This window comes from Bombina bombina, chromosome 6, assembly GCF_027579735.1.
Source record: "Bombina bombina isolate aBomBom1 chromosome 6, aBomBom1.pri, whole genome shotgun sequence".
Lineage (NCBI taxonomy): Eukaryota > Metazoa > Chordata > Amphibia > Anura > Bombinatoridae > Bombina > Bombina bombina.
In genome coordinates this window covers 169192278-169206168 of record NC_069504.1, presented here as the reverse complement: position 1 = coordinate 169206168, position 13891 = coordinate 169192278, and the positions used below count along the sequence as shown (strand labels likewise).

At 35.1% G+C, this 13891-nt stretch overlaps 1 protein-coding gene across 2 annotated transcripts in view; it reads left to right on the top strand.

Moving 5' to 3' along the window:
* PTPRZ1 (protein tyrosine phosphatase receptor type Z1) overlaps positions 1-13891 on the top strand; it is a 380311-nt gene that overhangs the window by 282278 nt on the left and 84142 nt on the right. For both annotated transcript variants that reach the window (XM_053716675.1, XM_053716674.1), the window contains 3 exons: positions 3940-4025; positions 5871-5891; positions 6037-6133. In XM_053716675.1, coding sequence (XP_053572650.1) covers positions 3940-4025; positions 5871-5891; positions 6037-6133 — 204 coding nt within the window. The remainder of the gene's footprint in view (positions 1-3939; positions 4026-5870; positions 5892-6036; positions 6134-13891) is intronic.

Here is a 13891-nt window from a genome sequence, read left to right as displayed (position 1 = left end):
AATGTCGCTGCCACTTTATTAAATGTATTAACCCCTAAATCTGTCTAACCCTAAACCTAACAACCCCTAACTGAAATATAATTTTAATAAATCTAAATAAAATTACTATCATTAACTAAATTATTCCTATTTAAAACTAAATACTAAATACTAAATACTAATAGTTACATTGTATCTATCTTAGGGTTTATTTTTATTTTACAGGCAACGTTGTATTTATTTTAACTAGGTACAATAGTTATTAAATAGTTATTAACTATTTAGTAACTACCTAGTTAAAATAAAGACAAATTTACCTGTAAAATAAAACCTAACCTATGTTACAATTACACCTAACACTACACTATAATGAAATGAATTACCTAAACTAAATACAATTAACTACAATTTAAATAAATTATCTAAAGTACAAAAACAAACAAACACTAAATTACAGAAAATAATAAAATAATTACAAGAATTTTAAACTTATTACACCTACTCTAATCCCCCCAACAAAATAAAAAAGCCCCCCAAAATAAAAAAGCCCTACCCTACACTAAATTACAAATAGCCCTTAAAAGGGCCTTTTGCGGGGCATTGCCCCAAAGTATTCAGCTCTTTTACATGTACAAATACCCCCCCAACATTAAAACCCACCACCCACACAACCAATCTTACTCTAAAACCCACCCAATCCCCCCTTAAAAAAAAACACTAACCCCTGGAAGATCACCCTACATTGAGAAGTCTTCACCCAACTGGGAAGAAGTGGTTCTCCAGACGGGCAGAAGTCTTCATCCAAGCCGGGCAGAAGAGGTCCTCCAGACGGGCAGAAGTCTTCATCCAGACGGCATCTTCTATCTTCATCCATCCGGCGCGGAGCGGGTCCATCTTCAAGACATCCGACACGGAGCATCCTCTTCAAATGACGAATTCTATCAGCCAATCAGAATTAAGGTAGAAAAAATCCTATTGGCTGATGCAATCAGCCAATAGGATTGAAGTTCAATCCTATTGGCTGATCCAATCAGCCAATAGGATTGAGCTGGCATTCTATTGGCTGATTGGATCAGCCAATAGAATGCAAGCTCAATCCTATTGGCTGATTGCATCAGCCAATATGATTTTTTCTACCTTAATTCCGATTGGCTGATAGAAATCAGCCAATCGGAATTGAAGGGACGCCATCATGGATGACGTATATTAAAGGAACCTTCATTCTTCAGTCGGCAGTAGTTTGAAGAGGATGTTCCACATTGGATTTCTTGAAGATGGAGCCGCTCCGCGCCGGATGGATGAAGATAGAAGATGCCACCTGGATGAAGACTTCTGCCCATCTGGAGGACCACTTCTGCCTGTCTGGAGGACCACTTCTCCCGGCTTTGTGGAGGACTTTGGCCCGGTTGGGTGAAGACTTCTCAAGGTAGGGTGATCTTCAAGGGGTTAGTGTTAGGTTTTTTTTAAGGGGGGATTGGGTGGGTTTTAGAGTAGGGTTGGTTGTGTGGGTGGTGGGTTTTAATGTTGGGGGGGTATTTGTACTTTTTTTTTTACAGGTAAAAGAGCTGATTACTTTGGGGCAATGCCCCGCAAAAGGCCCTTTTAAGGGCTATTTGTAATTTAGTGTAGGGTAGGGCTTTTTTATTTTTGGGGGCTTTTTTATTTTGTTAGGGGGATTAGAGTAGGTGTAATTAGTTTAAAATTCTTGTACTTATTTTATTATTTTCTGTAATTTAGTGGGGGGGGGGTTCGTACTTTAGATAATTTATTTAAATTGTAATTAATTGTATTTAGTTTAGGTAATTGTTAGGTGTAATAATTAGTTTCATTATAGTGTAGTGTTAGGTGTAATTGTAACATAGGTTAGGTTTTATTTTACAGGTAAATTTGTCTTTATTTTAGCTAGGTAGTTCTTAAATAGTTAATAACTATTTAACACCTATTGTACCTAGTTAAAATAAATACAAAGTTGCCTGTAAAATAAAAATAAACCCTAAGCTAGATACAAGTTAACTATTAGTTATATTGTAGCTATTATTTTACAGGTAAGTATTTAGTTTTAAATAGGAATAATTTATTTAATGATAGTAATTTTATTTAGATTTATTAAAATTATATTTCAGTTAGGGGGGGTTAGGTTTAGGGTTAGACTTAGGTTTAGGGGTTAATACATTTACTATAGTGGCACCGACGTTGAGGGGGCAGATTAGGGGTTAATAAATGTAGGTAGGTGTTTGCGATGCGGGAGTGCAGCGGTTTAGGGGTTAATATGTTTATTATAGTGGAGGCGATGTCCGGTTTGGCAGATTAGGGGTTAAAAATTTTATTTTAGTGTTTGCGATGTGGGGGGGCTCGGTTTAGGGGTTAATAGGTAGTTTATGGGTGTTAGTGTACTTTTTAGCACTTTAGTTAAGAGTTTTATGCTACGCGTTCTAGTGTAAAACTCTTAACTACTGACCTTAAAATGCGGTATCAGTCTTGACAGGAGAGGGTCTACCGCTCACTTTTTGTCAAACTCATAATTCCGGCGCTATGTAAGTCCCATTGAAAATATAGGATACGCAATTTACGTAAGTGGATTCACGGTATTTCCGAGTCTGGCCAAAAAAGTGAGCGGTACACCTATACCTTCAAGACTCGTAATACCAGCAGGCATTAAAAAGCAGCGTTGGGACCTCTTAACGCTGCTTTTTAACCCGTAATCTAGCCGAGTATATTTACAAATAACAATATTTACAATATTTAAACCCCATGTATACTATTCAAGTAATTAATACAAGATTAGAAAACCGATATCCACTTCATGCAACCATTAGTATGGTAGAAAATCAAGGTGTTGTTATGGGACAGCACTAAATTGGACCAGTTTGGCATAATCATATGGTTGAACAGTCTGTCCACATTTAAACATTAGGATGCTTCACAGAAAAACACTGAAGTCCAGCATTGTATTAAGTCCCTTTGGGGCTACAGTGTCAAGATGATAGATCCACTGTGTCTCAGTCTGTAACAATTATTTTGTGTCTATCTCCGGCGCTATTTACCGGTGACTTAATTGTCACGTGACACGTTCTCATAGACTAGGCTAATTAGCCATGCGGCATTGTTTATCTGTAGGCTTACGTGTACGGCTGTGGAAAGATACACAATCGGCTCTTGCAAACGGAAGCACTAATTGATTGGGGTAGAAATAGGGATGGGATATCTGTGCATGGTATATCACTATTTTCACCTGTTGGCCCATTGACAAAGGTGTCAGTTGGACACCTTGAAACGTTTGGGTAGTATGTAATTTTAACTTGAAGAAAATAAAAGCGATGTTTTCACAAATCCGGTAAGTGCTATGTCTATCTCTTTGATGTTTTGATGTATATTTATATACACATATACACACACACGCACACACACAAACATATATAAAAATACACACGCATACATATACACACACACACACATACAAAAGCACAGACACACACACATATATACACATATATACACACATATGCAGTATTGCATACATACACACACACATACATACATACACTAGCATGCATACACACACATGCCCACATATACAAACACACACATACATATATACAAATACACATATACACACACATACATATATGCATACATACACACACATGCATACATACATACATACACAAGCATGCACACACATATACAAACACACACACACACATATATATATATATGCATATATACATATACACATACAAACAAAAGCACATACACACACACATAAACACACACAGAAAAGCCTTTTCTGGTAAGTAAGAGTGGAAATAATTTAAAATCTATCATAGTTTAATGAAGAAAACTAAATGGTATTTTTATGCCAAAGACAAATGATAACTTACTTGATTAATATAAGCATTTGCAGTTCAGTGTCTTTTATTGATTTCCACACAACTAACTCACTTTTTTCCCTCCAAAAAGATGATATTGAAGCAATTCCTTTAAAGCGATTTCCAAAACATGTTGGAGAGCTGCATGCGAAAAATGGATTTACTGAAGAATTTGAGGTACAACATTTGAGATCAACTGTATTGGGAGAAGTATATTCATTTTCGTTTATATGTTCAACCTTCCCTAGAGCATTGGGGCCTAAATGAGTCTGCAATAATTTATATGTATGGTTGAGTGAATGTTTAAAAATTGGTAAAACAATTATTTCCCTCTACTTTCCTATGTTTCATTAAATGTTTCTATGGAAAGAATAGACCCTAAAATTTAATTTTTATTGTAGATTTATATAGAATGTCATTGAATAGTGTGAGCCTGGGAAACATAAAACAGCAAAATGAAAAATGCAAATACTCATATACTTACATTAAATTACATATAGTGCAATTTAACATTCAAATTTTGATTGTTATAGGCTTGATTTACAAATCTATTAGACATATAATATGAACAAATTTTAGAATGATGTGACCAAATCAGAGCTTTCAGAACAGGATTTGGAAACCATTCTCAAGTATTACAGAAGCTAAGTTGTAAAACTCTGCATTTTTTTAACACTAGAATTTATGTTTGTCTTGTTAAAAAAATATTTGTATTGATGTTAATGTTGAAAACAAATAGAATTATGCCTTATTTGTTTTTATATTGATATAGCCTGAACCACTGATTAACTCAAGAATGGTGTTCTTTAAAATATGACATTGAATTTGAAGTGGACAAACACAGTTATAATTAATATAAGTACCATCAAAACAATGAATATATCAATTCTTAAAAATATAAATAATAATTTCACAAAGGTACATCTGATTATTTTTTATTGGTTTACCATGCAAAACATTTTCTTTCATTATTTGTTTTTCTGTTATCATAAAATCATTTCATATCATACATTTTGGACTACACTTTTTATATTATTTATAAAAATCCAATTATTTAAAATGAAACAAAACAACACTAAACAATAAAAGACAAATAATTAGCCATTTTTAATTTACAAAATAAAAAAATCTTAATAACAATGATTTAATGGACACCTTTAACAACATTAATTGTATTGGGGAAAAATGTATATTTTATATTTGAGTGTTCTATCATTCCTAATATATAGTATACCAATAAAAAAAATATTCCCTTGTCAAATAAACTGTTTATATTACTTAAAATTCTATATCTGTAGGTGTAAACTCTTAGTAAAAAATTTAACTGTCATGCAACAGAGTAAATTAAAACAAGTCTTTAATTATTAAATTTGTATGCATTTTTAGGTTAAAAAAAAACTTTTTTAAGTTATTAAAATAAAGATTTAAACATCAATCAGCATATATTAATTAAGGGGCTTGCCCATATTACCTATAAAATTGCTAAATGCTGTGAGGAGAAAAACTGAGTCGTAATTCTATTTAAGATAGCAAACCAAGTCAAATAATACAATAAACTAAATTATCACTAGTTTATGTAAAAATTATTAATTCCTCAAATTATAAAAAATCTTCAATAGATATTGATTTATGTACATAATTATCCAATAACATTATTATTATTTGACACATAGCCAAAGTGATTATGCAGGGAATTTCAATTTCAATTTATTGCAAAATTCAGTTTTGAGGACTAAAATGTGCTAATATTACAAATTAACCCAATAAACAAACTCAAATAAATTCAGTCACAAAATCAATTAGTAACAAATTTTCAGGAACATGAACAGAAATATTTAAATAATAATAATAAGTGCAATGTATTGAAGTATATCAATGATACTTAAATACATTTTTTGTTGTTATTTGTTTTTGTTTTCTAATACATCATAATACGCTTTTTGTTTAACATTCTCTTACTTATTTTATCATTGATTCACATCGTGAAATTTATTTTATATTTTTTATTCACTCCCCTATTAGAAACTGAAAGAGTTTTACCAGGTAAGAATGTTTCACTGTATTTCTTAAAATAGTTGCTTTCTGCAGTTATTAAATATTTTTCTTTCTTTCTACATCTCATTAAATCAAGGCAATCTTTTACTTAAAATGCTTCTATGTTTAATATAATACTTTATTTTATTTTTAGGAGATTCAAACTTGCACTGCAGACTTAGGTATAACATCTGATAGTTCCAATCATCCAGATAACAAGAACAAGAATCGATACATAAATATTGTCGCATGTAAGTGTGCATTTTTTAACCCATTGTTATATTGATCTAATTGGTAAATAATCGTACATTATTCTAAAATATATTTAAAGGGACAGTCTAGTCCAAAATAAACTTTCATGATTTAGAAAGAGAATGTAATTTTAAACAATTATCCAATGTACTTTTATCACCAATTTTGCTTTGTTTTCATGGTATTCTTAGTTAAAAGCTAAACCTAGGAGTTTCATATGCTCATTTCTAAGCCCTTGAAGTCTGCCTCTTCTCTCTGGGTATTTTGACAGTTTTTCACCACTGGAGGGTGTTAGTTCACGTGTGTCATATAGATAACACTGTGCTCACGCATGTGGAGTTCAGTTGAGCCAGCTCTGAGTGGCTAAAATGGATGTCTGTCAAAAGAACTGAATTAAGGGGGCAGTTTGCAGAGGCTTAGATACAAGGTAATTCGAGGTAAAAAGTGTATTTATATAACTGTGTTGGTTGTGCAAAACTAGGGAATGGGTAATAAATCTTTAACCCCTTAACAACCGAGCATGTACAGGGTACGTCCTACAAAAAATGGTAATTACCCTGTACGTCCTCAGGTAATCTGAGTGCTAGAAGCGATCGAGATTGCTTCCAGCCGCTCTGACAGTATTGCAGCAATGCCTCAATGTCGAGGCATCCTGCAATACTGTTCCCGACTGCCTGGCCCCGGATTGATCACTTCCCATGAGTGATCATTTCCGGTTTTGCTCCACGTAGAGCCCGACAGTCTAGTAGAGCATCGGAAGCGATCGGATAGGCTTCTGATGCTCTGCTTGTGTGCTGGGTCGAGGCACTTAGTATCTATTAAAATAATATAAAAATTAACTAAAAAGATTTTTTTAATATTATAAGCCCCATATAGCCCCCTCCCCCCATCCCATGAGGCTTCAAAGATGGCGATGCCCAGTGCAGCATGGGGCTTCTGGGGGTGTCCCTAGCCTGCCTCATCATAGGGGCAGGCTAGGGTCATCCAATATGAGCTTGCCCCTATAATACATTTTTTAATAATAAAATATTCCATTTGTCTGATCATGTCAATATTTGTAAATATTGACTCTGACCAGTGTGGATCTCCCTCCCTCTCATCACTTGCATTATTGTGGGAGAGAGAGATCTGTGTTTAGGAGAGAGAGATGTATCTAATATATTTGTTATAAATTGTGAGACCCAAAGGTTCTTTTCAGAGCCATTAACCCCTAGCTTGCCGGTGATCACTATAAATCACTGGCAGTAGCACAGCTGCACTTTTTTGCTGTCTGTGCATTTTTTAGGGGTTAATTGTTTTTTTAGTAATTTTTTTTTGTGAGACCCAAAGGCTCTTTTCAGAGCCATTTAGTTAATTTTAATTTTGTGTTGATTTATTTTTAGTATTTTTTTTTTCTGTGACAGATAAAATAAATAATGTCACAAAGAATATATAGTGCTGATGAGGCATATGCTTCTGTGGCTGCTAGCCCCCCTGCTAGAAGGAGATGTGTTGCTGCCATTGTGCTGAAGAGTGGGTAACGCCCCATCATCATCAATATGGATGTTGCAGGATTTAGACCCCAACAGTTTCTGCAGGTTTTTCTGGGCAATGATTTATTGGGGAACATTATCACCCAAACTAATTTATATGCCTATCAGTTCTGTGCTGCAAAGCCTGACTCCTATTTGACAAAGCAGCAATGGGCCCCATCGATGTGCCAGCATTTAAAAAAATCTGGGCATTGACTATGCTGATAGGCATCATAAAGAAACCATCCATTCGCTCCTACTGGAGCAGTAGCCCCATCTGCTCTAACCCCATTTTCTCCCAGTGTATGTTGAGGAAGAGGTATGAAATGATTTTACATTTTGCGCACTTCAGTGACAACAGCCTGTGCCCCCCTAGGGAGCATCCCCATTTTGACAAGCTGTATAAAATCCACCTCCTGATTACTCACTTTGCTGCCAGATTTGCAGAGGCTTATACAACTGGAAGGAATATATGCATGGATGAAGCAATGCTGAAGTATAAGGGAAGGCTGGGATTCAAGCAGTATATTCCTTCCAAGTGCTCCAGTTATCGGGTAAAGGTGTATAATCTCTGTGAGAGTGAGACTGGGTATACTCAGGTTATCCGGGTGTATGAGGGAAAGGATAGCCACCTTGACCCTCCACGTTGCCCAGAACATATGGGAACCACTGGCAAGATTGTCTGGGACCTGATATTACCCCTGATAAACAAAGGCTACTACTTATATTTAGATAATTTCTATACAAATGTCATTTTGTTCAAGCTACTGTATTGCTTTGATACAGTAGCTTGTGGTACAATTAAAAAGAATCGCATGGGTTTCCCAGAACAACTTGCACGCACCCGGCTATGAAGGGGGGAGACCTCAGCTCTGCGCCAAGAGGAGCTGTCGGCAGTTAAGTACAGAAACAAGAAGGATGCATACCTTCTTACCACCATCCACACAGAGAGGACTGTGGAGGTCTCTGTACGTGGCAGAGCTGAGAGCATAATGAAGCCATTGTGCATCAAGGCTTATAACCGGCATATGGGTGGGGTTGACAAGGGCCTGGTACAAAAAGGTTGCAATTTACTTAATGCAGATTGCAACCCACAACACTTTTTTGTTGTTCAAAAAAGCAAATCCTGGAATGAAACAAACATTTGTACAGTTTCAGCTCCAGATCATTTTGGGGATTTTATACCAAGATGCACCTGTTCCCAGAGCGGTGATGGGAGAGAGCAGAGATGGGGCTACCCATTTTATTTTTAAAATCCCCCCTACTGCTGCAAAGCAGAAAGCTCAAACAAAATGCAGAGTCTGTACCAAGAGGGGGTAGAGAAAGGACACCATATATTACTGTCCTGATTGCCCTGGTAATGTTCACTGTTAGAGTTTTTTTTTTTTACTTTTACTGTGCCAGATTTTTATATTTCACTACTCTATTTTTTATAAGTTCTTAAATTGGTGCTGTATTGCATGGGGAGCATGGGTGTACTCAGGGGGCCTTGCAGAAAACAATCTGGAGTGGGGGTTTTTTGCAATAACTTACAACAGGCTCTCCTAAATCAATAAATCAATAAATGAAACTGGGGTATGCGATAGGCCCCAAACTAAAGATAGGCCTATCAGAAGAAATACTCTCACTTTTAACTATAATTACAAGTCATAAAATAGTAACAGAACCTTCCCAAACACCTGACAAACCTATGCATGGGGGGAATAGGTGTACTCAGGAAGGCTCGCAGAAAACAACCTAGAGTGTTTTTTTGCAATAACTTAAAACAGGCTCTTCTAAATCATGGTCAAAAAGCAATGTGTGTGTAAAAATGAAAATTGAAAAATTACCACCATGCATTTTCTCCAATTTTTTTGGCTAAAACGGTTGCATCAAAGGCATCAAAGCACACCATATACAATACCTTGGCGTGTCAACATTTAGAATATATACACTTTCATGGCAATAAATAAAACTAGGGTATGCGATAGGCCCCAAACTAAAGATAGGCCTACCAGAAGAAATACTCTCACTTTCAACTCAACTTACAAGTCATAAAAAACAGAACCTTCCCAAAATCCTGGCAAACCTATGCATGGGGGGCATAGGTGTATTCAAGAGGTCTTGCAGAAAACAACCTGGAGTGTTTTCTTGCAATAACTTACAACTCCTAAATCATAGCCAAAAAGCAATATGTGTGTAAAAATAAAAAAATACCACCACACACTTTCTCTTTTTTTGGCTAAAACCGTTGCATCAAAGGCATCAAAACACCCCATATACAATACCTTGGGGTCTCAACTTCTGAAATATATGCACGTTCATGGCAAGCAAATAAATTGGGGTATGTAAAAAGTCCCCCCAAAGGAAGATAGTCAAAGAAGAAATGTTAAATTTTAAAAAATTCCAAACACATGTCAGAAGTTTTGCATTGCAAATTCCAAACAACCCAACAAACCTATGCACACATAACAGGATCTGAGAATCCATGCCTAAAGTACAATGTGTGTGAAAAATAACACAAAAAATTACTACCCAAAAGTTTGACAAAGACTTGTGGTTGAATTAGTGCATGGAAAGTGTTAAAATACCAGCTTTTCAAATAGCCTAGGGTGTCTACTTTTCAAAAATATGATGGGGGTAAATTACATTGGCCGTCTTCAGTAATGTCCTAAATAGGACATGGGTGCATGATGACAGATGCAAAAATTCCAAGTTGGAAAACTGAATTGCGCTCCCTAAAAATAAGGCCTTTTAACTCCCTGAGAACCCGACAAACCTATTCATGGGTGGTATCACTGTACTCAGGAGATATTGTTTAACACATACTGAAGTGTTTTTTGTAGTAACGCATAACAGGAACTGAGAATCCATGCCTAAAGTTCAATGTGTGTAAATAACACAAAAAAAATTACTACCCAAAAGTTTGACAAAAACTGGTGGTTGAATTAGTGAATGGAAAGTGTTAAAATACCAGTATTTAAAATACACTAGGGTGTCTACTTTTCAAAAATATATGGTTTGATGGGGTAAATTACATTGGCCAGCTTCAGAAATGTCCCAAATTAGGACATGGGTGCATGATGACATATGTAAAAATTCCAAGTTGGAAAACTGACATGCGCCCCCTACAAATAAGGTCTTTTAGACCCCTGAGAACCCGACAAACCTATTCATGGGTGGTATCACTGTACTCAGGAGAGGTTGTTGAACACAAATTGAGGTGATTTTTGGCAGTTACACATAACAGGAATTGAAATACATGCCTGAAGTACAATGTGTATGAAAAATAACACTAAAAAATGACTTCCGAAAAGTTTGACAAAGACTATTGGTTGGATTAGTGCATGGAAAGTGTTAAAATACCAGCGTTGCAAATACCCTAGAATGTCTACTTTTCAAAAATATAAGGTTTGATGGGGTAAATTAAATTGACCAGCTTTAGAAATGTCCCAAATAGGACATGGGTTCATGATGACAGATGTAAAAAATTCCAAGTTGAAAAACTGGAATGCGCCCCCTACAAATAACGCCTTTTAGACCCCTGAGAACCTGACATACCTATTCATGGGTGGTATCACTGTACTCAGGAGATGTTGTTGAACACAAAGTGATGTGATTTTAACACATAACAGGAATTGAGAATATATGCATACAATGTGTATGAACAATAACACAAAAAATGACTACCCAAAAGTTTGACAAATACTGGTGGTTGAATTAGTGCATGGTAAGTGTTAAAACACCAGCATTTCAAATACCCTAGGGTGTCTACTTTTCAAAAATATATGGTTTGATGGGGGTAAATTGCATTAGCCAGCTTCAGAAATGTCCCAAATAGGACATGGGTGCATGATGACAGATGTGAAAATTCCAAGTTGGAAAACTGGAATACCCCCCTAAAAATAAGGCCTTTTAGCCCCCTGAGAACCCGACAAACCTATTCATGGGTGGTATCACTGTACTCAGGAAATCTTGTTGAATACATAGTGAGGTGATTGTTGGCAGTAACACATAACAGGTATTGAGAATCTATGCCTGAAATACATGTATGAAAAATAACACAAAGAAATGATTACCCAAAAGTTTGACAAAGACTGGTGGTTGAATTAGTGCATGGAAAGTGTTATAATACCAGCATTTCAAATACCCTAGGGTGTTTCTTTTCAAGAATATATGGTTTGATGGGGGTAAATTACATTGACCAGCTTTAGAAATGTTCCAAATAAGACATGGGTGCATGATGACAGATGTGAAAATTCTAAGTAGGAAAACTGGAATGTGCCCCCTAAAAATAAGGCCTTTTAGCCCCCTGAGAACCCAACAAACCTATTCATATGGTGGTATCACTGTACTCAGGAGATGTTGTTAAACACATATTGAGGTGTTTTTTTGTTATTGAGAATCTATGCCTGAAATACAATGTGTATGAAAAATAACAAAAAAATGACTACCCAAAAGTTTGACAAAGACTGGTAGTTGAATTAGTGCATGAAAAGTTTTAAAATACCAGCAATTAAAATACCCTTGGGTGTCTACTTTTCAAAAATATATGGTTTGATGGGGTAAATTACATTGGTCGGCTTTAGAAATGTCCCAAATAGGACATGGGTGCATGATGACAGATGTGAAAATTCCAAGTTGAAAAACTGGAATGCGCCCTCTAAAAATAAGGCCTTTTAGCCCCCAGAGAATCCAACACACCTATACATGGGTGGTATCACTGTACTCCGGAAATATTGCTGAACACTTATTGGGGTATTACTTGGCAGTAACCCTTAACATTCTCAGTAAATGTATTCTTAAATTGCTATTTTGTCAAAAAATTACTTAGACTGGTGGTAAAATGGTTGCATGGAAAGAAATACCCCAAGTTTAATACCTCAGGTTTATTTAGAGATTCCTGACAGATATCAGTGTTCCAATGTAACTATTGCTAATTTTGAAAAACAAAATGGTGCTACCTGTACTTATTGCCCTATAACTTGCAAAAAAAGCAAAGAACATGTAAATATTGAGTATTTCTAAACTCAGGACAAAATTTAGAAACTATTTAACATGGTTTTGTTTGGTGGTTGTAGATATGTAACAGATTTTGGGGGTTAAAGTTAGAAAAAGTGTTTGTTTTTTTCATTTTTTTATCGTATTTTATAAAAATAAATTATAGTAAATTATAAGATATGATAAGATATTGATATCTTTAGAAAGTCAATTTAATGGGGAGAAAAACTATATATAATATGTGTGGTTACAGTAAATGAGTAAGAGGAAAATTATAGCTAAACACAAACACCACAGAAATGTAAAAATAGCCCTGGTCCCAAACGGTCAGAAAATTGAAAAGTGCTGTGCTCACTAAGGGGTTAAAGGTTTATTAATTTATTAATTATAGTGATTAATTTTAAATTATTTGTATATGTGTCCCCTACAGTAACTTTAGTCCTGTTTCTTTCAAAATTGGTAACATTATTAATATACTAAATAAGGAAAAATTATTAATTAAATAAACATAATTTATTTATAACAAATGCATTACATAAAAACATATATGGTATTTAAATATGAGGGTTTTAATAAAATATTATTTTCTACCAATTTATGCCAATTGTTACTGTGACAAACTTCTAGTGGGTGTTGCATAATAATTGTATGGTGATGGACATCAATAGTAATTTATAATATCTGGGCTACAAAGAAAATTATTTTTACCACGTATATAAGGTTTGACCTAGGCAGATAAAGTTTAGGTTCATTTTTGTAGTTTGCTGTGAACCTTATAAGCAGTGAGACTAGAACAGAATGACTTACAATCTACATAAACATTAAATAGAAACAGCACCCTTTTCTTTGCCTGCTAGGACAATGCCATCAATTTAACTACATCAGTTCTAATCTTCTTTAGATTCTCCTGTAGCCCAGCGAGACAAAGCTTTCAAATGACTAAATATCTTGTTTTTATAGGTGCTTATTATAGAAACATAGAAGACAAAAGTAAACTGTCATGATTTAGAAAGAGAGTACAATCAAACAAACAACTTTCCAACATACTTCTTTTATCAAATGTAGCTCTTTTTCTCGGTGGAAACTTGTACTTTCCATGAGAGCAAATGAAAAATGTTTCATGTCTTTATCACTATATGGCAGCAATGTTTAGCAATGTTATTGTAATGCTTGTGGGATATTTCTCTATCAAACCAAACTTGGCCAGTAGTCTTCTTATCTCGGCGTCAAGTGGTGTGATAGAGAATATCCCAGAGCATAGAAAGT